The sequence below is a fragment of the Agelaius tricolor genome, unplaced genomic scaffold (genome assembly GCF_023055355.1).
Source record: "Agelaius tricolor isolate 1412-34295 unplaced genomic scaffold, bAgeTri1.0.p SCAF_19, whole genome shotgun sequence".
Taxonomy (NCBI): Eukaryota; Metazoa; Chordata; class Aves; order Passeriformes; family Icteridae; genus Agelaius; species Agelaius tricolor.
The window spans coordinates 7,644,388-7,671,296 of NW_027269279.1; the positions used below are offsets into that span (position 1 = coordinate 7,644,388).

Sequence of the window (26,909 nt, forward strand, 5' to 3'; positions counted from 1 at the left end):
CTTGACTTAAAACTGTCTCTGTAATTATGCTATGCCCTAAACCTGCACTAGATGGCGAGTCACACTGAATTTATGCACCAATAAAACTGATGAATTTCTGATTTATTTTCTAATGAGTTCTATTTTCTTTGAGGGCATGGAATAAACACAAAATAGACAGTAGGTGAGAAAAGGTAAAGTGCCAAAGATTTCCATTTGCTTTGCACTTCATCTGAATTGTGCAGCTTGGGAAAAGATACATGTTGTAAAATAAACTTGCAAAGAAAGTGCCAACATTTCCAGTTTCTCCTAGTCTTTCCTATACAACACACAGGTACATGTGGAAGAGACAGAACTGCTAATGCCACAAGTATTTAAAGGCCAACCCTGAAAGTCTAGAAAACTGCATTTTCACTCACAGGAGCTGAATCATCAGATAAACTTGTTTTGAGTGTAATTAAATCCTTAAGGGTGTACCCATATATCTAAGGGAATTTTCCCCCAAATTTTATGAAATCAGCTTTGTTTTTAAACTTTTTTGTGACATGATGTTGTCATTATTTAACAGCCAGCAGCACATACCTGTCTCCCAGGGATTCTATGCACTTACTTTCACCTTTGCATTATTTATTGCAAGAGTAGGTGTCGTGAGAGCTTCCAGTGCTCAATGCCAACAAATAACAGTAATTGGTATCACTCTGAAATCACTGCATTTGTGAGGCAAACCAGAGAAACTGAGACAGAAGGTGCACATGTCAGGCATATCTCAATGGCTCTTGGCCACATATTGGACTCAATGACTCTTGGCCACATGGTGTGAGTGGTAACTAAGCAGAAGGCTCTAGAATATTATTGATCCTGAATCCAGTGTTTTCTGCTGACTGGACTGTGACTTCTGCAGAGGGCAGATTTCCCACAGGTCTCAAACTACAAAGCACAAAAAGAAAGCCAAAGCTAGGTAGCACTGATGAAGAAATGCACAGAATGTGATCTTATCTGCTCTGTGTCTAAAAGAAAACATTGTTCTCCACCAGTTCAATTCCACTAAATTTCACTCCTTTCCTCATTGCAAATCTGTCCTGGCAGGATGGAGTGTTGTATGATCCTCCTTTTTCTGCAGTTTCCTTTCAGGACATAGAGGTTAGCAACCCTCTCCACGATGGAGCCTGTTTCCTGGTAGGAGGTTTCCAGGAGGGATTTAAGTTGATGGTTATTTGTTTTAGTGGCAGACAGTGGAACACCAGCTCTCTCAGCAAATTGTTTTGCCATCCTACCTTTGTTCTGGGAGCCTTAGGCTGTGTTCTGAGCTTAAACACTGCCTGCCCAGCTCAAACAGGCCTTGTTAGTTTTAACCTTCAATTCTGAGAGATGCTTTTTAACCTTACTCGTATGTTGCTTGAAAGACATCTTTGAAAAGGAGCTGTTATGAAGAGAAAGAGACCACAAAGTCAAATGGGAGACTCTTATCTTTCTGCTTCTTTTTCTCCTTTAGTACCTGATTGCTGAATCTGTATTTATGTGATCTTATCTTGCAAGCAGCCTGAATACACAGCTCCTGATTTCATTAGGCACGCTCTGCAAGTACTAATGGAACACATCTCAAGGTGCATTACAACACAAAGCTTTTGAGCCTCATAGAAAAGAGTTTGCTGGAAACCCAGCCCCACTCACTGCAGGCATGAAAACAGAATAAATTGCAGCAATATGCCCCCCAAGATCCTTCACCCACAGAAAATGGAGGCTACCACATCAACCCCCATAATGAACATTCCTTCTTTTTAGTGATGCCCTCCTGAATAAAAAGTCTACTAAAGGCACAAGGTGCTAAGAATACTTCTTACTCCCCAAGAAGAAGAAAGAGTAATTTTTGAAGGAATTTCTTCTTGATTCTACTAATCCAGACCCACCTGTTTTCAAGTCAGCTCTGTCCTTCATGCCACTGAAATGCTATGTCCTTTGTGCCTGGTCTCCTCTACCAGCTACAGCTCTGGGGGTAAAGTTCACAAATTTTATCAGAGTTTAAGGGTCAAAGATATTTCTACTACAACTATGGACCTGCAGGTGTTTACAGAAATAATTCCATGGTAAATTGAAGGAATTCCAGTATCTCAATATTTCTGTAAGATATTTTTTAAATGTTCTGAAATGGCTGTCTGGGGAGGCCTCATAGTTCACATGCACAGCTGATTGCAATCCTAAGGATGAATTGGTACATATAGCCCCTTTCATTTATTGCACAGAAAACTGTGTTACCACTGAAAACCAATGGCAAAATCTGGCTTAAACCACAAATTAGTAGCTTACTTGAGCTACAACTTGGCTCTTAAGTACAGAAGGGAGCCTCACAGACAAGACATCAAAGAGTTACAGACATTAAAGTTACCTGTGCTAAGAAATGAGAGTTTTCCCCTGACTTCAGCACACTCTCAGTCCCACAATTAGTAGATCCATAAGTGCAAGAGACAAGCAAACACTAGGCAGAGGAGCAGCCCTCAAATACTGTCCCAGGTACCTGACCTGCTGCTTTGTCTGCAGCCCTGACAAGAGAAGGGTGTCTAATTACACTTGGAACCCACTGGTGCTTCTGCAGGCGAGTGTTTCCTCCTGTGCTCTCTCACCTTCTCCCTGGGTTGTTTATTTTCAGACACAGAAAACCCAACTTCCCCATACTTCTTCCCAACTTCTCCACCCCCCACAACCACTACTAAAGATGAGGAAGTACTTAATTAATTTAATTTTCCCATGGAAAGGTGCAGTTGGCTCCACTGGCGGTAAACTTATCAACCTTATCAGCCTCTTGGTTTGGCTGATACAGCTGCAGACATTTCAGCGGCAAACCCTACTGCTAAATGCTCCTTCACTTTTTTCTTTCTCAGTATCTGGATAAAGGCAGGACAAGATGAAGACACATCCATTTTCCCTTCTTCTATTGCTGTTTCTCACAGGCTTCCTGGCAGCAGACAGCATAAGCCCAAGTGAAGCAAAGCTAAAGAAAACCAAGCTCCCCAAAATAAAGAAGGAGAACCACGTCCTCTTGCTGAAAAAGAGCAACTTTGACAGAGCATTGAAGGAAACCAAATACCTCCTGGTGAAGTTCTGTGAGTATCCATTTCCCCTCTCACCCTGGTGGCTCTGCAGAGAATGGCTGATGTTGGGGCACTCAAGAATGCTTTTTTTACCATTGCTTTGTCCCCTGGTAGTCCTTGTTTGTTTTGGTTTCCTCTGTGTATCTATTTCTGATTGTAACTGCAGTAATTTATTCTTTTTTGGGGTGGTTAAATACCAGTCTGCTGCATAAGACAGTGCTGAGTTGGCATTCTTTGCTTCCACAGCCTAGTTTTGCAAGTGTGTGTTTCACAGCAGTGATGGCTAAAACATATTAAAAAAAAAAAAACCCAACCAAACAAAAGTTAATCAGAGAGTGCTTTTCTCCCTCTTGCATTTTCATCAGCACTTTGTATGAGATTTTTTGGATCCATCTCTCCTCTGTGAGCATTTGGGCTTTAGGGGTTGTCTTTTTACAATGTTTTGATATCTGTAGTTACATTATATTTTTCTTTTTTCCCCGAAAGGAGCGCTTGATTAGGTAGAGGCAGGTTTGTGGTCCTTCTTTTAAGGTTCCTGTTCATTCCTCCTGGGGGACAAACCTGGTGGGGTTTTTGAATAACTAACCTTGTTATAAGGGCTGGTCATCAAGTACATCACAAAGGCAAAAGCCAAGAGGCAGATCCTTGTGATGTTACCCATCTAAAAGTTCAGATGCTGCATAATTTCCCATGCCCCAAACAGGGATCTGCACTGGCCAGCAGATTGCTGTTTGCAGGAACCCTTTGATCAGAATAAGGCAGCAAAATCTTTATTTCTGTTGCTTGGGCTTGACCTTGTTCTGCTGAGCCAAACTCCCTGAGCTCAGTGCACACGTCCCCTTAACCTTAAATTACACAAACACTTGCCAAACCTGACCCCCTTTGGCAGCAGGTGCCAGACACACCCCAAATTGTTCCATATTTGGAAGGGACATTCAAAATTAAGGCAATATCCTAATTTTGCAGAACTGCATCTAATTTGGCCTTTTGCATCACTACCAAATGTGAATTTTACTGCTGATATATAATTATAATAAAATATAATATATAATAAAATAATATAAATATATAAATATTTATATAAATAAAAAGAAAATAAAAACATAAAATAAAAAATTTAAATAAAAAATAAATAATAAATAAAAATTAACAACAAATTTTAAAATTAAAAAATTAAAAAATAAATATAAAATTTAAAAATGAAAATTAAAAAATAAATATATAATAAAATATAATGTAAATATAAAATATAATATAAAATATAATGTAAATATAAAATATAATATAATAGCAACAATAACATATTATATAGAATAAAATATTTAACTTTAATATGAATATATAATATACTATATGATAGTATAGCAATAAACAATAAAACTGATCATAACATAAATAAAGAATATAATGAAGACAATAAAGATAATAATAATAATGATGTAGTGTAGGTCAACCTGAAATGAAAACACTTATACTTTCAACAACAAAATCTAAAATACACTAACAGACTCAGGAAACAAAATATGTTTGGATCATGCCAAACATTTCATTAATCCTGAAACAAGGTTATAAAACTTCAAGTGTTTTTAATCTTTCAGAATAATCACATTAGAAAATTATTTAAAATGTAGTGTTTTAAATTTTTAGATACTTCTGAAAGTGTTGAAATTTAGGAAGATTTTGTTTACTAATTGTGGAGTATTTAAAGCTATTTGCCAAATTCAATCTGCAGTTGTGTACTGTTTTATTTCTCTGAAGATGCACAATTTTGATGAAAAAGTAACTTACCAGAAAAAAACCCTTAGTCATTCTGTATTGTAAGAGCTGTTTCAAAGCACAGCATCCAAGTGACCAGGTCAGAGGAGAGTTTGTAAACAAACTTTCTTGGTACTGGCAGAGATTATCAACAGGGAGATATTGCAACACCCTTCAGGATTGCAACCAAGTATGAGTAGAAAACAGACATGAAAAAATTCAGAAAGAGACAGGAGATGGAGAAAGAATTGTTCAGAGTAGCTCAGTGACTTGGGCACTCCAGGGATGTGGGGGTCTAACCAGGTTTCCTTGCCCCTTCTTCAGAGCAGTCTTGGACCTCTCTGATCTCCCACCACCCTCACACCTGGCTTCTTCAGAAGGGAAGGACAAACAGACTCTTCCCTTCCCCACCACATCTTCCAAAACACAGAGATGAGGCTCTGCTCCCCAGACACACCTTACTCCCGTGATCCTCATCACTCTCTGCTTTGGTTCAAAGGCCTTACTGAAAACTCATGGATTGCCTTTCCCCCACAACCATAAAGGCATCCACGGTCCCTGGCAAGAATGATGGGCTCACTCCCGGGAGTGATGAGCTCCACAGCACTGGTCCATGATCTGGAAATCACTGGCCTCAATCTCTATAGAGAGAGCTCCCTTTGGAGACATGGCACTGAACAGCCTCTGGGGCAGTGAAAAACTGTCCTGCAGTGAGGCACTGCCCTGGGCTGCAGGAAACCTGACTCCACGATGCTGAATGAGATGATTCATTTGCTGTAATAATGTCATTGCCACAGCACAAGGAGACTAATGATGGGACCTGTACAGAAAAGCCATAAGCCTATATCCTTTATATCCTACTCCTAAAAAGTCTATCTAAATAAACAACCTCTACCAACAAGGAGCTATTAAAGAAACTAAGGTAATGTGAGAGAAAACAATATTGCCCAGATCACCCAGGAAATCTGTGAGGCTGCCAGGAATTAGCTTCAGAAATCCAGAATGAATGTGAGACCTGAGATCTTTTTCTTCCTGACTCATTAGAGATCACAGAGACAGAGAGTGGGAAGGACTCCCAGGCTTCCCAGAAGATGGGATTTCTTCTGGGGCTGTACCAACACCAGAAACATTTGAGCTACAAACTTTCATTCAAGACTGTGCCTTAGATCACCTGTCAATTATAAGAAAACCTTTCCCTGTTGCTTTATGTTATTTACTTACCAGTCCCACAGTATTTGTCAGGTGAGGTTGGCTTTGACGTTTTCTACCCAGTGACGCCCAAGCCCTTTTAATACCGGTCAGTTCCACCCTGACGGTGTCCCAGGTCTGCCTTCCTTCAGGAAGGGTTGCTATAAATACATGCTGACTTTCAGCCAGGCAACGCATGGATCCCTCTGGAGCTGGGCAAAGTTCACAGGGCAAGCACTGAGTGTGAAAACAAAGCATTGACCCAGAAACCCGGCGCTCTTCCTCTCTCATCCCAGCTCTTCTGCGCAACAAAACATGCCTGAAAACCATGCAAGCATCACCCAGCAATGTGTGAGTCCTGCCCAGCATCTCATCTCAGCACTCAATTGAAAGTGCTCTGCTGGTGCAGGCTGTGGCATCTCCCAGTCCACACTAAACTGATCTTAATTCCACACGAATGCTTCTGAGCACAGGGAATTCAGAGCACTCGTCACCAGCAGAGATCTGGTAGATCAGAGATAGGCCTTAGATCAGTGCTGCCTGCATGGGAGAGTTTCAGTGTTTACACTGCCTGAATAGAAGTCCCTCTGTTGACTTTCACTGCAGAGAAAAGCAAATAAGCACCATAAAAAGTCTCAATCACTCTAACAAATATGCCTATCACAGAGAGAATAAAGTTTGTACACTTGCCAAAAGCACAGCCTTCAGAGCACATGCTAACACCATTTCCTCCAACTTACCAGAAGAATTCATGGAAAACCACAGACCCCAGTGAATGCTTGATTCCCCAGGCTTCTGAGAATGCCTGCTGCTGTTCTTTCCAGTGAAAAGTTTTCAGATCCTAGATAAACATGGGGATAACCTAAAGACAAGCACACAAGTGGTGCAGACATTGTGCTGCTGCTTTGTGTGCTGAGCACGCTCCCATTTCTGAGAAGGTGATGTTTGCCTTTTCTAGCAGAACAGTTGTACATCTATTGAGGCACTGGGTTAGCCACAGTATTCCTGCAACCTGGGACTGAGATAATGACATTTAATAGGCAAAATGAGGGTTACTCTTGAAGACAAACATCTCCTTTTTAAGGCACAAAAGCTGAAGGTGATGTTATGAAGAATAAATTGAAGTTACCTGCAGCAGAATTACTTACTAGCATGGGTCCCTCATGTAGGTGTCTCTCTCATGCTTATTTTAATGAATGCTTGCACTAACCCAAATTTAGAATAGACCCTGGTGTTTACATAGAAGGAAATCTCAAATTTCCTCAGTTAAGAAGTAGAGAGGAGAGAGGTCAGCACCAGAGGTTATGGCTGTATCTCACTCTAGAAGAGAAGGGGAGAATTCAAGGTCACACAAGCAAGCTTGCAACTTCAGCAAGATTAACATCCTTCTATTCTGATAGTTTAAACGTGAATCTATCCTTCATCTCAAGACTCTTCTACAGAGAAATTTTTATATCTGTAGTGCAACTGTAAAAGCAGCCTGCACAGATGAGAAATGGGACTGCTGAAATGGTTTTGTGACCATGTCAGAAACTAACAGCCAGGAAATCAGTATCTGCCAGGACAACAGGCACATTCACAATGACTGCTGCAATCCCTAAACCACCAGTTCAGACAGAATAATGAGATTGGAGGACAGCAGCAATTAGCTAAAGGAAAATTAACTCATTGTGCTTCTATGTACAACCACTTCAGGAATTCTATAGGGTCATTAAACACATTCATGTGTCAGCAAAAGATTTATCTGTCCACATTTCAATATATTTTAGCTCAGTAAACTGCACCATGAAAAAGAAGTAGCAGCTTACTCAGGTTGTCAATGCACTGAAGAGGGAAGAGTCAAAATACAGGATTTCTGGTTCTCTTCCCACTTTTAATTTTCAAACCCTTACTTTATCCTTGTTTTTATTTACAAAACTACTGATATGGAAACATTCTCCCAGTGTTAATACAATGCTGTTCTTGAGCTGACAGCCTTTGAAGGGCCTCTTGCTTCTGGCAGCTGTGGCACAGCACACTGGTTTACACAGGTGTCCTGCCACCCACACTGCCTTCCCTGGTGACCTTGTCACAGCTCTGCTGCCTCTTATCCATGTTTGCTGCTTTGTTGTTCCCTGCTGATGCTCCTCGAGTTTGGAGCCTGTGATGCCACCTTAGCCCCAGCAGCTGCTTCCTCATCCCATGGCCTGAAGTGATCGGTGTCAATAAAAATCTAAACCAGAGGAAGCCAAACAAAACTCAAGAAAAGGCTCCAAAGAAAAGGAGTGATGATTTCCTGCAACACTCAAACGACTTGAAAGATAAAGCACCTGGGAGGCAAACAGAGAATGAGTGGAATGAAAAGGAATTGATGGAGAGCTGAAGAGGAGTCTAATCACTCAGGAAAGCAGGGGAAAGGTGCATGATGGATGTTTCCACATGATTTCTGGGTAGCCAAGGAAACAGTTTTTATCTGTCTGTTCACTCACTGAACTTGTGTCTCACAGTTAGGAGGTTAATGGTACTTCAAGTTCTCCTGTCTCTGACTGCAGGAGTCATGCACTTCTCCCAGCTGCAGCACAGAGCTACTAACTCCACCAACTCTCATTATCTAAGCCTGCTGCTTACATTCCTAGTTAGCTGCAACTCTGACTACTCAGGCCATTCAGTGAAAAGAGATCTTTGCTAAAATATCTGTTTGGAATTAAAATATTTCAGAGAAAAATGGATCCTACACCCTCTTCCTCCCAGACAATTTACCTAAATGTCTAGTGTCTAAGCTTAATATTTCTGTTACATTTGTGAAACTTCAGCTTCTGTTTCACCAACAGTTTATTCTGCCCTTTCTTATTTCATTGTGCAAAAAGCATTTCAGCTTCCACTTTCCCAGCTGTGGTAAAACAGCTGTGCAACCTTAGGTTATTAGGAAAAAAAATCATTGTACTGAAATTGCCTCTGGTAAAGTCAGCTAATTCAGTAAAACACTGACTTAGAATTAGCTGAAAGCTGCTGGATCCTGGTTTGCTGTGGGGTTTACTGCTCTGTCCAGAGCCACCCACCCTCTCTCTTGGACAGCCCAGTGACTGCTCTGGGCTAGCCCTGCCACCTGCAGTCTCTGTGTATCAGCACTCTCAAACTGCACTGCAAGTACTCCATGTCTTATTGAATAGTCCACCTTTGCAGTCATTTTCAGCAAAAATATTTCATAAAGGCTCAACACTCAGTGTCCCTAGAAGCAGCAGTATTTTTATAGGGTAGACAGGCAATTTCTTACATTGACAGGTCAGAATTGCAGGTTTTCTGCTGTTGTCTCTAGAGCATATTCGGGTACAACTGGAGATAATTTTCTCCCCCTTTTTTTAGTGCTAGGAGATAACAAATTACAATCCTGATGAGGGAAAGGTTCACAAGACCATTTTTATCAATTGGAAATAAAATATTAAAGTTTGGGTAAAATTTCTTTGAAAAATCATAATAAGCTTATTTGATGGAACACTAATTTTAGAGGCAATTAGAGCACAATTTGGGTTTGGACTGTTGTCTTCAGGCTTATTTACTTTATTTAGAGAAGCACCTTCTCTTCATCACATGGTATATGAGTGTCCCCTGAGCAGACTCTAAGTTTGTTCTACTAACAGGAACCCTTTGGCATATTAGCAGCTGGAGCAGCTCTTCCAGTGCAGGGTTCTGTGAGCCTCTGCCAAGATGGGTCTGTCTGTGACTGGATGTGGAAGTTCCTAGCACCGTCACTTCAATATTTGGAGAAAATAGCATTATTTGATGCTAATCTTCACATTGGCTGCAACAGTAAGGTGGAAGAAAATGACTGATGGCTGGGATTCAGAGCAAGGATAATGATGAATAATGCAAGGAATGTAACTCAGCACTGAGTTAGAATATGGATTTATCTTTCATGTATTAGAACTCTTACAGAAATGTCCATTTACTTTTTGGGTATAACCACATTGGGCAATGTCTTCACATCTATTTGTAAAAGAACAAAAGACAGTTGTTTTGTTACATTTATGCTTTGGTGTGCTTGTACAGTTATATATCTGAACATGTGTATACACAAAAACACCCATATATACACAAAGAACAAACAATTTTATGAAACCAAATTTAACTGCATGTTCTTCATGTCTTCCTATTTGCAAAGTTTATTGAAGAAACAAAAAAACTTTATGTGCCTAATCTAAAGAAAAAAGTTTTGTTCTTTATAATTAAAGAAATTTAACAAGACAGAGTATCTCAATTTCAATCAAAATTCAGGTTTTTTTCAACTCAAATTGCAAAAATATAAAGCTCCAGGCCTTTATCTCTGACTTGTCTTGGAATGCAGAGCAGTCTGTGTGCCTGCTTTCCTTCTCTTGTCCTTTTTTTATGTTAATATAAGTTTACAGCTCCAGGGCCCAGCCTAGGATGGCCCCTCTCCTTCCACCAAACACAGCTGCCGTCTGAGCTGGGGAAGGGCTGGCACACAGGACAGCATGAGGAATACATGTCCTTTCAAACATGCATTTTTGAAAAATATTTCAAACACCTTTCAAACACCACACTCTGCTCCTCTCTTTCCCTCCTCCACATCTCATCTAGTAAAGTACTTTCTGCATTACAAAAGTTTGCCTCAGTGAAGTGCTGATCATTGAGTCCTAATGTGAGCAATATTTAACTCTATCCTTCACCTTCTTAAACTCATATCCAGCATAGTCAGTCAAATTACTTTTTAATTGCTCCACATATTTTCCCAACAGAAGAATATTGAAATGTTGCTGGTTGTTCATCGTGATTGGTTCAAGGACATTTGGAGTGGTGAAAAACCAGCATCAATACAAAGAAGTAAATATAATCCCTCATTTACTTCTGAGTTATAGAAGACTTATTCAAACCCTCCAGCTAGCACTTGACACAACAACCTCCACTAGAAAGCTTCACACTGTGGCTTATGTAACCCATTTGCTTTTGATTGGCCTTTTCCAGATGTTACTTTATCTCAGTCTTCTCAGAATTTATCTGAAGAATTTGCTGAGGCTGCACGACAGCTTAAAAAAGAAGCTCCAAGAATCCAGTTTGGCAAAATTGATGTGACACACCAACATGACTTGAGAAAAGAATTTAATATTCAAGCCTTTCCTACTGTGAAATTTTTTGTGAATGGCAGCAGGGAAGATCCCATAGACTGCAAAGGTAAACTGTCTCATGCACTGATAAGATAATGATCTGTAATGACAGGATGTACCCATCTATTACCCTGTTGAGAAGAAAAATACAGATGCTCAGATAAAAATACACAAGGTGGGAAGCTGGTTTGGCCCATGGTGTTAAATATGTAATTGCCTCTGTACCAATGCAGGAACTTGAATCTGAATTCATCTTCCAAGGGCATAACTGAGTATTCTCTCTATTAAGTTCACAGAGTCAAATTAATTACTGGTGTTATTCCACCAAGTACAGAATTGCCCCAACAAGACAACTGACTCCCAGTTATTACAATAAACATTAATGAGTTATGCCAAACAAGAACTGGGTCCCTAAACTGCTCCATTACTCTGCTGATCCACTGCAACTCCCATGGGCACTGTGCCTGCAGAAACAGGCTGGAGCAACACTACATCTAACAAAGAACTGGGAATTCACAGGCTCCTTAACATACAGATCCACTTCCTAAGCTAAGGAAAATAATTTTGCCATTCAGCCATCAGAGGGAGCTCATATGTGGCTTAGAATAAAACATGGAATAATTTGAAGTATTTTACAGAAAGCTATTAAGTAAAGGCAACCACAGACTTGAGCAATCCCAGAAACCCAGGTCTTATTAAACATTTTTGTTCACTTTTAGTACATTCAAGGAAGGTTATGTTTTTCATAAAATGATGAACTTTTACAGAGGTGATAAAAATTGCTTGATTTGGTCAAGCACCTCTTGGTGTACTCAGCAAATACAGGTGAGGTGAGTCACAACTTTAATACAACGAACAAAAAAAGGAACCCAAAGTTTCCCTCCTGAACTTGTACACAACCCAGTGCTAAGATATCTTTAACTGCTGAGCCCCCAGTGGCTCCTGCTGAAACCTGATCTTCAGTATTTTTAGCAACTTGCTCCTCCTTGCTATTGAATTTCTTACCAAGTTCCCAGCACCCAGACTTGTGCAAACAGCAGCCTCTGCACAAATGCCACCGAAAGCGTGATGTGCCATACTGAACTTCTATTAGAGGGGCTGATGCCTGAAAGCAAAAGCCCCCACCTTCAGCCTCTGATTAAATCTACAGCATTGACAAGAAAACCTCTCTTAAACTGGTAAACCTGACAGATTTTCTGGTGTGAAACAGTGAGTACAGAGAATTGTAACAGCACACACACGGTTGCCCTGCAGCAGAGAGTTGCTATTTCAGGCACACTTTCTAGCAAGATGCAAGAATTGGAAAACTGGCTGCTGCTCTGTGCTTTTTACAAGGCATTCAGCACCAATCATTTGGAGCACATGTACCACCAACAATGGCTTAAATTACATTTTGTTCACGGGTAAATGATTATGTGCAACACTGAATAAAACCTCACATACACGTTTGGCTTTTCAGCCACTGAGCATTGGCAATTGGAAATGTGCACTGGCCACCCAGTGACTTCTCATACAGGACTTGGTACATACTTCATGGCACAAAAAACCCTGCAGACCTTACTTAAACAAATAAATTAATTAAACTCTTTACGGAAGATGGAATTTTTGAATGATGTCCCTGGCAATGGACATAACATGAAAGCCAAATTCTAGGCTTTGTGAAATCATCAGTCACAATGGCAAGGTCAGAAATTCGCCAGTACACAGGCTGAGTAAAGGAACTCAATAGAAAGATTTACCACACAGAAAATTTACCACACAGGGCTAGAGCACTGACATAAGTGACAAGACCTCAATTCTGCCTTTAGACAGCAGAAGTCAAGCACTATGTGGCCACTAGATACTGCTCTGCACTTTGTTCTGCAGCCTGTACACTCCAGAGCAGATGACTGCCTGCTTCATTTAAAAAAAGAAAAGAAAGTATTTTAAACTAGTTGCTTTGCTGTCTGCTGCAAAATTGTGGCAGTAAAACAGTCTGACTCAATTTTGATCTTGTGTGACTGCTAAAATGCACAGTATCAGGACTTGCATCTCTGATAATCCACTTGTACCATACATCTTGACTCTAACACTTAACTTTTTCTTTTTAATGTATGATTTTAATTAACCCTTACTCTGGTCCAACAAGCCTGTCTGTCATACAGAGATGAAAGGGCTAAGATTTTAATGGCCTGAGCCTCAGTTTCTTGCCTCAATTCCTCTGAAAACATGATAGTTTAAAAATGTAATTTTTAAAGAGATTCAATACTCTAAAACTTCTGAAAGCTTAGGACAATTTACCAAATAAACAGACTGACTATAATCTCAGTAAAACTGGTAGTAGTAATTTGGAAGCCAAAAGATGGAACAATCCAGAACTAAATGACAACTTTGACACTTCAGCTTTGTTTCTTATGTCTAAACTGAAGTGATGCTATGGCCCCACAGAGGAATTTTAACACATCTCCGTGCCTATCAGATCCCTCCTGCAGCATCAAAGGAACAATTTTGGCACCTAATGTAATTGAACAAACAGTTCAATAAAATCTGCAATTGGTTTGAAGTCATTCTGGATTAAACCTTAGGTCGATAGCACTTTATAGCTTACTGTGATTTTGGGACACATGAAATCTTGCAGGACAGGTTTCCTACCTGTCTGAATTTCCTCATCTCTATACTCCATGTGTGATTAATCATTTAACTGGACGTAAAACCATTTGCAGAGGTCTCAGAAAAAGCTGTACTGATCCACTGTTGGTCTTCTAGAGTCACAGTAGTTTAAATGGTGATAGAACCTGAGGTTGAACTTGGATACCTCAAACCCCCTCTCAGTCAGCTTAGACCTCAATCCTAAGGAGCCCAAGACCATTTGTATTCAGCATCCCTCTGCACCTCCACTGCCTCTGTTCAGATTGCACAGAAATTCCTGCCATTCATTTTGATTTTCATTTTAACTCTCTTTTCCTTCCACAGGAGTCAGAAAAGCCTCAGCCTTTATTACATGGGTAAAAAGAAGAACAGGACCTAGCACTGTTTTAATCAACTCTACTGATCAGGCTGAAGCCATGATAAAAGCTGGTGATTTAGCAGTGATTGGCTTCTTTAGGGTAATTATCTGGAAAACTCAAAAGGCTGGTTCTGTTCCAGCTTTGGGATGTACTGCTTGCCATCACCACCAGAGCCCACACATCCAAAAGACCAAGAACTCACCAGAAAAATGCAGACCCTCCGTTTCCTCCACATTTGAAAAACAAAATTTAACAGTCTCTATCTATTTTTTCACACTTTTAGACAAGCAGAGGCAGAAATAAGGGAATCTTACACCACAGCACATTTCCTTAACCAGTACCTGGGCACAGAGACCCTGAGATCTGCTTCTGAGAGCAGGGTGCTCCAGCAGTGTCTGCACAGCTCTGGCTGGTCACAGCAGTGTTTCCTGCATCCTCAGAGAAAGGCCTTCTGCCAAACTCCCCCACATTTTCCTGATGTGAAGAAGGACAAATCTGCATGGATAGGAAGTCATAAAGTATTCCCACTGTATAGGATCCAACACACGTAGTCCTCTCTTAAGCAAATTCTACCATTTTCCAGAGCAGAATAAGATTCCTAGGATTTGGGCTGAATGCTAGTGATCAACAGTCAGTAGAAATGCTGTCAGAGTGAATAAAACAGGAACAGCTTTTTCCTGCTTTTTCAATGTGTCCTTGAGATCTTTAATATCTGGAAATTCAATCAAGGATTTTCTCTAACTAAAGTGACTTTTATTCTGATATCTCTCTGCCCAGTTAAAAACACAATGTCTGGACTCATACTTGAACTGATAATATCCCAAATGTGCTGGCTACAGCAGACAGTCCAAGTTCTGTGGATATGGAAAACAGGATTCATTACCAAAATGCCCCATAGTTACAAAGCTGGTGAGCACATAGAACATAACAGGACAAACTGTGAAAATGCTCAGTGCCCAGAATTTTGCTTTGCAGCAATCTGCTTGCAGCCATTTAGGAAGGAAGGAAGGCAGTTTTCCAGTGCTGGGGGAAATTGAGAAGCTCTTTCTATCACAGTGATGCCAGAGAGTTCCCTGAACCACACTGATAGCAGATATTGCCTGCAGATGTGTTTGACTGGACACTGGTTTAGCTCAGGGCTGAAATGACAATAGATGAGCTTGAGCTAGGGCATGTCAGAAATTTAATGGGTAAAAGCCAACAAAACAGTGTCCAAGGAAATTAAGAGCTGTATTTGGGCTTCTATTACTCACAGATTGCTCACAAATATGAGTGCCAGGATGTGTTGGAAGGTCTCAGCATATAAATTACTATTCATCTAGCATGAAATAATTGATTAAATCAAATCTGGAAGTGCTGTTGCCTTTCATCCTGCTTATTTACTATTAGTTTGAGGGTGGACAGCAGAGTGACTATTTGACAGATGCAGGAGTCAAGGTCCCTGCCTTGAAGAGCACTCAGTCAAAAGCCCCAGATGTGCCAGTCAGCTCCTCTTGTGAGCAGAGAGCCCTCCTGCCATCCCTCACCTCCTGCCAGCTGTGCAGGGAGCAGCTGGCACCATCCCTCCCAGCCTGCAGAAGGCTCTGCAGAGGGTGGCAGTGCCAGGGGAGGGCAGGGAGGATGAGATCAGTGCAGGGAGGACAGAGGGGACCCCCACCATCCCTGCTGACCCAGGCCAGCCAGCACAAGCTGTGCCACAGCACTCCTAGGATCCCCCTTTAGAGGTAATCCTGGAAAGCATTATCCACTTTACAATTATACTTGGCTCTTTACTTCACAAGATTTTAGGGGCCTGCTTCACCTGGAGCTCTAACTCCTACACATCTTAGCAGGATGTAGGGCAAAGTCTTAATGAATACTCTTTCTGGGACTAGGAACTTCACAATGACAGTGTGGAAGTTTTCTGTGAGACAGCCAGAGATGTGCCAGAGATGCCTTTTGGGATGACAGCCAGTGAGGATGTCTGTGCTAACTACGGTGTCCAAAGGAACTCTCTCGTTGTGTTTAAGGAGGTAGGAGTACAAAAGTCTAGCAGGTAAGGTGTGCTGACATCGTGGCTCTGGAAAGGCAGTTTGGGAATTTTTCAGGTTATATATACATTTTATGCTTAAGGATCTGGATATAGATTATATTGGATATTTCCAATCTGCATTCTAATCAACATTTGCTGCCAAAGTTCAGTGAGATTTGCAGATTCACCTCTTTTTTTTGTGTGTTGCTTTTGACCAGGAAATTTCTTCCAGTCTACAACAGAAGAAGTGGCCAACAATGAAACCAAAACTGCAGAGAGTAGCAGCAATAGTTAGACTAGGAAGTAGTCAGACCAATGATTTCCTGAGTGAGCATATCTCACAGATAGTGTGTATCGATGTAGGAAAGATCTTTCAGTATGTCAACATTACTGAACAAATTAAAACTGTCAGCTGTACCTTGAATTTTAGCTGTAATCTTGTTCTGCAATCTAGCTGTGACAATCATTTTACAAGCTATGGAATTTCAGTGGCTCAGGATCATAAAACTCTTGCTTTTAAAGCCTGTCATTTTGTTCCTATAGTTGATAAGGCCAACAACCTCACAAACTTCTCTATTTGTCCAGGGAAAACCTGTGCATAATGAAGTGCTTGAAGATGGTAGGCAGAGCAAACTGGGCCTGACAAGGCTAATCAAAACCTTCACCTTGGATTTGGTCACTGAATATAACATTGAGGTATGTGCATTTCACTGTGTTAGCAAAAACTATGTGAGAAAGACAGAAATCCATGCAGAAAGAGACCCAGGGAGCTACTCTGCACCTTAGGGAGTGGGAATTGTCTTTGCTTGTTTGACAAGGTGACTCTTAAACACATCTAGAAATGCCAGCAGGACCCAGCTCTTGGTCTAACCCAGGCCAAATGATGCTTCCCTCTGGCAAGGTGGTGTTTCCTAGATGTGTTGGAAGGTCATGAGGAGGAGTGGCTGGTGGAACAGTGAGTTCTGAGCTAAGCTGGGTGGGAGGTTGGAAGGTCAGTCCCTAATCCTGGCTCCAAACATTCCTCCCCAACACAGCCACAGGGAGCTCTGGGCCAAGGCAAGAAGGAAAGAAAGCAGCAGTAATTGTTGCTAGTGCAGGTAGGAATGGAAAGCCATGGAAATCCCTGCTGGCCTGGGGGACACCCCATTGCCTCTGTTTATAGGGTGGCATGAGAAGGAAGGTAGTCCTGGGCAGGGAAGGAGATACCAGCTGCTGATGCCACGAGAAGGGAAGGAAGTGCCCAGACAGGTCTTGCCCCCACAGCTGCTGCAGCTGGGCCTCCCTGGGTAACACCAGCTTTTACTTTCAGCATTAATTCTTCTGTGTGTTTTGTACAGGAGGTCAGACTAAAGATCACAATCCCTTCAGACTGTAAAAATCTATGAATAACTATGTGGTTTTTCCTGGAACAGAAAAAAAAAAAAAACCAACCCTCATCAGCTGCTGATTCTTCTTACTTTATCTGCTTTAAAACAATGAAACAAAATCCACTGGTTATGGAAATGACTGGGAACTGAGTCTTAAAAAGTAAAATTTGCAATAGCAGAGCCTAGGGATACTGATATGCTGAGCCTCTGATTCACTGTTCTGCCTACAAAGAGCGGAGCAGATGTTGAGTCTTTTGTTTCCCAGACATCTGTGAAGATTTTTGATGTCCCTGTTGAAAATCACATCCTGCTGTTCACCCCAATGAACTCGGAGACATTCAGTGAGATTTACGAAAACTACCAGTCTGCTGCTGCACAATTCAGAGGAAAGGTTTGTAACTCTGAATCCAGATTTGCAAATAGGAATGCCAAAAGATCAGTGGAAAACCACTCACCAATATTACTGGTAAAAATACACTGCTGTCAGTCCATCTTCTAATGCTACCAAACCATTTAAAAACAGTTTCAGTAACAATTATCTGAATTTGTTAAGGACAAGCTGAAAGATAAACTTCACTTGGAAATGGTTCTTTAAAACACAAAGACCACAAAGAGGAGTACTAATTCCGGCTGCTCCAAATTAACTTGTTTCAGATTTTACAAATATAATTTTCTGGGAGCAGCTTCCAGCCAAAGGTAGTTTTAGAAAAATTCTGGCAATTTCTGGCTCTACCAGGAAATACCATGAGGATCTCATAATATTGCCTGAAGAAAAGGCTGGAGCAGCTACAAAACCTGTGGAATATTGCAAGGTATGTGCATAGCCTTGCCTGCAGCCACAGTTATAGGCAATATACACACAAGTATTTTGGTTTTCCATGGTGCTACTCCTACTCCAGGTACATGAGACACTGAAGAATAGTAATCATCTTGTAGAAAAATATCACATATTGGTAAATCCATATGGATTACAGGTCTTTCAGCTCTTCTGTCCTGTTAAAATTTATGAAGAAGAGTAATAAGCACATTGGGAGGTAATTTAGAAGTGTTACTGAAAGATGTGATAGCAAAGCACTGTGAAGGGACAGAGGGAAAAGCTTCAGCACTTTTGGCTGCTTTAGCATTTGTTATTAACTAGGATCAAGGTGTAATAAAGTCCACAGAGCTTCTGGGTTTTGGTCTGAGACCAAAAATGATCCTGCACAGTTGCTTGAATTTAAGGTTAGATCCTTCCCCACTGCCAAGCTCCACAATCCATTTCTCCAAAATGGCTAAACCAAAGCTGGAAGGCCCAACCAGGTGCATGATTCTCTCTTTATCACCAGATACTGTTTGTTTGGGTGGACACTAATGAAGCAAGGAATGGACGGATTTTTGAGTATTTCCGCATCAGGGACATTGATGTTCCTGCTGTGAGAATCCTCAACCTCACCAGCGAGGCCAGGTACAAAATGCCTGCAGATGAGGTGACTGTGGAGAACCTGAGAGAATTCTGCCAGAGCTACCTACATGGAAAAGCAAAGGTATGTCCTTTACTAATGAGACAGCTCTCTACTATACCAGCTAAAACACAGCAAAAACTTGGCAGAGCACCCCCTTTTTAAATTAGAACAGTGTCCTGTTGTGATCACTGGTTTATTAATCTACTTTCACCCTAATTCATTCCTCTACCATCTTCAGCTGTTGACTGAGCATCCCTCTGTATTTAACAACTGAGGTGGACTACAAGTCCTCCAATGTAAATCCTGGATTGATCATTTATGCCCAATATTTTAACTGATGCCAGCTGTTTTATTTGAGTGGTTTAAAACCTCCCTATGCCTCTATCTTTCCAATATTATAATGAAGATATTTCCTTTCCCTCGCTGGGGAGAGATGCAAACAATCATTGCAAAAGATTTTAAGGTTACAGGAAAATCCAGTAAATCAAAAAGTGACGGTTTCAGAGGGGATTAACATTTGGTATTTGTTTAAAGGAAGTTTAGCAAAGTGAATTTTCCCAGGGGGATCATTCCCAATGGTAAATACAGCATTTGTTGCCATAATGAGGCATCATCATACTCATGTGAAAAATGCATTAAAATGCTGTGCTTATTCAGTGCTCCTCAGGGTGATTTACAGGGAGACAAGATAAAGCAGTCAGTCTGAGAGCAGGCAGAATTTAAGAAATGTGAGTAGGTAGAGCCTGTGTTTAGTGCTGGAAGGGAGCAGAAGGATGGAAGCAGAAGGGATGTGGCCTCTTTCTTACCAAGATCTGCTTCCATGGAGCACATGAGCCTTTCTGTTACTGTGCCGTGGTGTTAAAGAAGAGAAATTCCCAGCTCCTGCACTGGAAATTGTAGAAGTCGTGTGGGGACCATGATTGGTGGTGAAGGCAGAGATTTAAGCAGCAATGAACACTTCCTGGTGTGTTTTACATCACTTTTGAAAGCCCACAACACATAAACTGTTCAGTAGTCCAGCTTCTGAACATTGGAACAGAATTCAGAACAAGGAATACAACTGTGTTCCAAAGGATCATTTTCAGACAGTCTGCTACAGAGTCTGTATTCAAGAGAGGGACAAATAGTTCTGAGCACCAACTACCCTGGGGTGTGAGATCCCAGCTCCTGCTGAAGGGAGAGAAGGTGGAACCATGGCTGACCAGGATGTAATGATAGAAAAGAGTTATCAGACAGTAACAGAGCACATTAGGTAATGTCCCATCAGACTCACATTAGCTTGAGCCAGAGCACAGTTTCTCAATGTTCCCTGCACTTTCACAGCAATGTTTCTTTTTCTGCTTAGCAACATCTCCCTAGTGAAGAAATTCCACAAGACTGGGACAAGATGCCTGTCAAAGTGCTTGTTGGGAAGAATTTCAACAGTATCATCTTCAATAAGACCATGACTGTATTTGTTATGTTTTGTAAGTGTTGTCATTGAATTCAGATTTTAAACTTCTATAACATGATCAATTGGAAGGAAAAAAGGAAAGCTCATACTTAATATACCAAACTAATCTTGGCACTTTACAGAATCTGAGCTCGGTGAATTTTTAGTGTTTCTGGAAAGAATTGAAGAAAAATTTGTGTCATAGCTGTGGAAATGCTCTGATACCTTTGCTGACTTAGTGTTGCACTGAGTAGCACTGCATCTCTTCAGTAAATATTGGTCAAGGCCATTTGAAATCTCTGTGTTGAAAGACAACAGGGCACTGGAACATGGTGGTGTACAACTGAAGCGTGTTGCACAGCATGAGCCAGGCTGTCTTCCAAGGGCAGAGGGAGAGTCAACTGAGATTGTCTGACTATAATGCTCTAGGATTAAATCCCAGATAGGAATTGTGGTTTAGGAAATTGTAACTCTTTTTTCCCTCCTCTGTCTGCAAGGGATGTGGCTTCCTTACATGACTCTTTCCAGCAAGAAACCTCTGCCCTATCCTTGTACCAGCCAGCAGGGATTAGTTTGTGCCTCAGCTCCTTCAGTAAAGCAAACATGCAGCATTAACAGCAGTATAGACAACTAGCTGTACTGCCCTGAATTCCAGAAATCCCTAAAGGTAGTACATTCCTGCCACCCTCCTTGCTGGCTGCAGCTGTGTCACTCACACAAGTAATTTTTACATTTCAGTATCATGAACAAACTGAATGAGCTAAGCAAGAATTGAACCAAGTCCTCTGGAAATGAAAGCCAGGGAATGTACTGTATTCAGTCAAGTGCTCCTGAAATTTTAATTCTGTGTGAACCAAGTGTGAGCATTGTTCTCCTGACTGAGGGATTGGCAACTATGTTGTGAGCTTTTTAAAGGGACACACACGGCTCTCAGCAGTTTGCTTTTCTGGTGACCTGCATCAGTGCAGTGCTGAGTCAAAGCAGCACCATGACTCAAACTCCTCTTTCTAGAGTCAACATAGTGTAGTTTATTTGTTAGCATAGCACAGTTAATTTTACTATGCAGGAAGTATTTTGTCGTTCTGACAAGTATTTCAACACGGGAATGATGCAAGACTTAAGATTGGTTCCACTGGTTATCTGGCACACCCCTCCAGCAAAATAGTCCAAGTTCTGTGCTTGTTACAGTCATAAGAGGCTAAAGAGAGCTAAAGCAGCACTGCTATCAGAAATGTGTTAGTGGATGACTGTCACTACATGGAAATGTGAAATTCATGAAGGGCAAATGGTTTCAAGCAGATATTTACCACAAACCCTGTTAACCTGAAGGGCTAGATAGGTCCCGGTGACTGCACCACCACATGCACTTCTGTGTCCTTATAATTTTATCCTTAAATTTGCAGATGCCCCTTGGTCCCATGAGTGCAGAAAACTCCTGCCAGTCTGGGATAAGCTGGGAGAGCAATATGAAAGCCACAAAGACATAATGATTGCAAAGATTGATGTCACAGCAAATGACATCCTGGCCGTGGCCCTGGACCGCTATCCCTTCTTCACGCTCTTCCCTGCCGGGTCCCATCACCAGGTGAGAACCTCTGGGGGAGACTGGGGAGGCCCAGCAAGCAGGGGGCTGTGCCTGCACAGGTGTCACAGGGAGAAAGGAGTCCTGTCACTAGGAAAGATTTGGTCTTTTCTGCTCAGCACTGGCTTCTGAGTAGGCATTGCTGCCAAGAACCTGAATTAGAGATGGAACTCTTCTATTGCCTCATCCTGTATATGGGGAAACCCTTCTACTGGTTCATCCTCTATATGAGGGAAACCTTTCTATTGTCTCATCCTGTATATGAGGGAAACCCTTCTATTTTCTCAACCTATATATGAGGGAAACCCTTCTATTGTCTCATTTCAGGTATCATTTACTCACTTGCACTACAAGTCCTCAGGGCACCACATGCTGCTGTTTAACCATCTCCAATCAGCCTGTTGGGTTCTAGCAACAGTCTCAGCTTGGAGTGAATTTACAGATACCTCCCAATGACTGCAGTGCCTTTTTACTTCAAACCATGACAAGAGAAGCTCTCTCAAAGAGCTACTTGTTCCAGTTATTTCCAGAGCATGTATGATAAATGTCTCTAAAATGTTGGTACTGCTCTTGTTATTTTCCTCTACATTTTCACAAAACACAAATCAAAATCTTTCTACTGTACATTTAAGCCAGTAATTTTACTTCGTTCTGGTATCCCAGCCTCCACTGGTAATAAGTATTTGTTGTCAAGACCAATGATTTTTGCAATATGCTACCTAATCAATCAGCTATGTTACACAATAATTAGAAAATGCTGCTGAAAGTGGAGGCAAAAAAAAAATATTAAATAGCTACATTCTCCATCTATGTAGATTATCTAATTAAAAAGAAAATATCGCTGAAGTGAAAAAAAATAAAAAGATACCACTATAATTAAGGCATTACTAAGCTTTTCATTTTTCTTCTTAGCAGTAAACTTAAATTAAATTCTGAGACATTTACCCATGTCCTCATTTAATCTCTGAGAGATATTCCTCTCAGATGTGCATACACAACTTCTGATGAATTGAACTGCAGTCCTGCACGCTCACAGGAGTGAGTGTCTTCTAGCAGAAAAGCAGAAACCCTTTAAATGCTAAAAATAAATGTAATTTTGCAAAAAAAACCAAATACACAAAAAAAAAAGCCCCAAACCAGTAAAAACTTTCATTAACTATTAAGAGATTGTGTCATAATTAAAAATACTCTGGAATTAAAGGGTATTTGAAATCTCAAGTTCTTCCTTGTGCATCATGTGTTTGCACTACTTCCCTCAAGTGCAGAGATTTCATCTTGTACTTGGCTGGCATTGCAGGTTCCTGCAGGTGTCTGTTTCTATGGGTTAAGTGAGAAAAAGAACTTTTACATACTCCCATGCACAGATTAGTGTAATGAAAAGTGTTGACACACATCCCCAGTAACCACTGCAGGAATCAGCTGCTCCTCTGGCTTTACAGATCTTCAGGCTCTGAGAAATTGGGGTTCCAGCCATCATCAGAGTTGATAAAAATCAAGACTCAGCTGATAATGTTAATTGCCTCTGGAGAAATAAAATAATCTTTCTCGAGAAACTTAAATTTACAAACATAAAAACCATTAAAAAGTAGTTTCAAAGCTGCCACACTTTATATTAAAATGAAATTTTTCAGTATACAAAAAGTGTACAATTTTAGTGAACTCACCAGTGTGGAGGTGTTTTGGTTACAGCCCTTTGAACTCAAATCAGGTGTAAGAGTAGCCCCTATAAAGTAACACAACATTATTGGTCTCAGTGGGAGTGAGCTCAACCCAGCTGAGAATAGTCCTCCAGCTATTTCTAAATACTCAGATAAAAGCAGACAATTCCCAGTGTCACATACACGAACTTCTACAACTTTTTTAGAAAAAAGTTGTGCAAAACCCTTTTATACTTCCAGAGAGAAAAGGTTTTTTGGGGAGGAAACTTGAAAATATAATATGGTGCCTAGACACACTGAAACTACTTCTTTCATTAACTTCCTCAGAAGAAAATCCTCAGGAAATCCCCAATTTAAGGTGAAGTATGAGAAAATTAATGTCACTGCTCATTTTCACCCTCTTCTTTCAAGCTGTGCAACAGTGCATTTCAAAACTATTCCAGAATTTGAATTTCCATCAAAATCTTTGAACAGTTTTGAATAGCATGGCTGGACACTTAAAAGACTCTGCTCTTCAGAATATCTTACCAATGTTTATTGTTAAGCACGAAAAACCCCACTGATGTCAGTAGCTGGCAAACTAATACCAGAAAATAATGGTTGATTTTTATCCAAATCCTTTTCTTCTAAGGAATATACATATTCTTCTTTACACTCAGTTTTCATATAATGTTGGAACCTGCTGTGCCTCTGTCCTTGCTTTCTAAACTGAGCACAAAAGTCTAGAGTTTGGTCAGTCTAAAGAACCCAAATCCCCCACCCCATTTTGCCATTATGTCCAAAATTTTGTGTACAGAGTTACATACTTAACTTTAATTCTTTTTCAGGAGGTGGCCTATACTGGGGAATACACATTGGAGGCATTTTCTGAATTCTTAGAAGAACAAAGAAAGGCGAAAGCAGAGCCAGGAGAGGAGGTAGGCATTTGATCCAGACCTGACCTGCAGTGTAAGGCAGGCAGGTTCCCAGCTTGTGAGACATCCCTGAGCTGGCTGCAGCCCAGCCACCCTCCTGGTCCCCTGCTTGGGCCAGGGCTGGGGTGGTTCTGAGCAGCTCAGACCAGCTCATGGCTGGTGCCATCCCCACAGCAGCCACAGCCTTGTAGCACAGCCTGGCAGGCACACACCCACTCCCATCCCTGCTCCTGTCACACAAAGCCTCATCCCCACTGCTGGTGTTATCCCTGAGTCACACACCAGCCCTGGCAGCAAGCACAAAGAGCCTGCACCCTGGCAGGTGTGCAGCAACACTGGCTCACAATTTTTTAGCTGGAAACAACAAAGCCCCAGCTAAGTGTCAGAGTTAGAGCTGTTCAAATCCCCATTGCTCACCTCATTCTGTTACATTCAGTGCAGCTTCTCTTCCTCCTAAAACAAGGACACAGCTGAGAGCACAGGATGTCCCTTCTCTGAGCAGTCTGGTTGTGATTGTTGTCAGTTCCTTGACCCTTTTTTCTGCACTGTAAATCAGACCAGAGAAGTGTTTGCTGTCCCACAGCTGCCTGTTATTTAATCACAGACACTTCACTGCAAAAAGACACATGGTAAGTGAGCAATGTGACTGAGCTCCACACAGAGAACTACAGGGAACAGAAAAATTCCTGACGTGTAAATGGAGACACTGTCCAGCCAGTGTAAGAATCCTGGGCCCTTTCTGCCCAGCATGAAGTGGGATCACAGGGTAGCAATTGTTATTAACACTCTTTTCAGCTGGTAGGAAAACTGGCTGAGGGTGGAGAAACAGTTTTAAGTTTGCAGACTTATTTCCACCAGAGGCTTTGATTTTCTCCTGCATTCAGTGCTTCAATGTGCAGTTACTGCTGGAGAGAGATGACTGAACTAGTACTGGGACACAGAAGGCTGCAGAGCAGGACCAGACACCCAATCACTGCAAAATTCTTCTTTCCAATACCCAAAGCCCACACCTGATATCTGCCTTTTGCATGTTCCTTAGTACTGTGTTTCAAGCAGATATGTTGAGTTCTACACAGTCTTTTATATGCAATATTTGAGCTCTTTATATTCTGCTGTCTCTCCTTCATGCTTTATTTCACATAAGAGAATAAGTAAAAATGTCAGCTTAGAAAATACCACTCAAAACCTTGCTCTGTGTAGCAAAAGGGGTAAGTAATTGGCATTTTCTCATCTGTTCACTTTTCCACCCTTACCTGACACCCACCACATTTTCCCAGAAGATTGCAGTATTAGACCATTTGCAGTACAGTGCTTGATATGAACTCCCCTCTTGAAGTAATTCCTCATCCTCACCTCAGGGCATTCACAAACACACAAACAGGATAAATAGGGTATTTCTTTTGAGATTGCCAAAGAAACACAGTCTTGTGTCCATCAGCACACGTGGTATTCTAAGTTCAAATTAAATCTTCACATAAAGCTCCATCTAAGCTTTGCCATAAACCAGTGAAAAGGTTTGAAAACAAAGTGCATTTTAGCAACAGCTGTACTATTTCTGACCTCATTAACGAGACCTCAAGTTCCTTAGTTGGAAAAGATGAAAAACTGCATTTCAACTAATCTTAAAATCTTTTATTTTTTTTAAAGAATTACTAGAGTCTTTGTGAACATTTGTAATAAGCAATTTTCCTCTTGCATTTCCTTTTTTAAAAGGATCCTGTGGGAGGAATCAAAGAGGATTTCAGCCAAAAGGAAACTGTAATAACAGAGAAAGAACTTTAATAGTTCAGAGAAAGAGAAACATTCTCAGGATTGTGGGGAATCCTTCCTGGAAGGAGCTCAATGGAAGAATGACTCATCTCAAGTGAACACAGAGCTGAATAAAAAAATAAAAGTAAAGAATTTAGTATCCATGGCTTGTTATGTGTGATTTCTCTTCTGAATCCAATTTAACTCCTAGTTTTACTGGGATCAGTTCTCAGGGGTTCTTAAAATACTGTCAATTTTGCTTAAACAGTGGCTTTATTATTAATAAAACTGCTCTTCTTTAGAAAGGTGTGTATGCCACGGCAAACAGACCAAGACATAAAATCACACTATCTTGCAGAACGAGATCTGCAGCAAGATTGCAACTGATTGCTCTCCAAAACAGCCCTCATGTTTTCAAAGGAGAAACTGCTCCTTTGAACTGCTCCCAAACTGCTCCCAAAAAAAGAAGGGTCTAACACTGCAAAAAGCATACTTAGAGTGATCTCCAGAAAAAGTCATTGAAGCTAGGGGCTGAGCCCCAAGGGGCAGCAAGGAACAGTTCATGGTTTTTTTATTATCAAGTAGTAAAAAATGCAGAAATAGAGATAAAATTTAATTCCAGTTAGAAAAATACTGTGGCTAACACACAAAGTCATAAAT

General features: G+C 41.0%; 1 protein-coding gene across 1 annotated transcript; it reads left to right on the forward strand.

Annotated features, from left to right (window-relative positions):
• The first annotated feature begins 1,138 nt into the window (after positions 1-1,138).
• On the forward strand, positions 1,139-26,333 carry PDILT (protein disulfide isomerase like, testis expressed). Its single transcript, XM_071444694.1, is given in 15 exon segments — positions 1,139-1,155; positions 1,959-2,063; positions 2,570-2,666; positions 2,669-2,729; positions 2,856-3,077; positions 10,968-11,174; positions 14,060-14,193; positions 15,969-16,106; positions 16,691-16,801; positions 17,738-17,863; positions 18,798-18,995; positions 20,260-20,380; positions 21,750-21,931; positions 24,414-24,503; positions 26,214-26,333. Coding segments are annotated over 15 exon segments (1,878 nt in total). The 3' UTR covers positions 26,283-26,333.
• Positions 26,334-26,909: the final 576 nt, after the last annotated feature.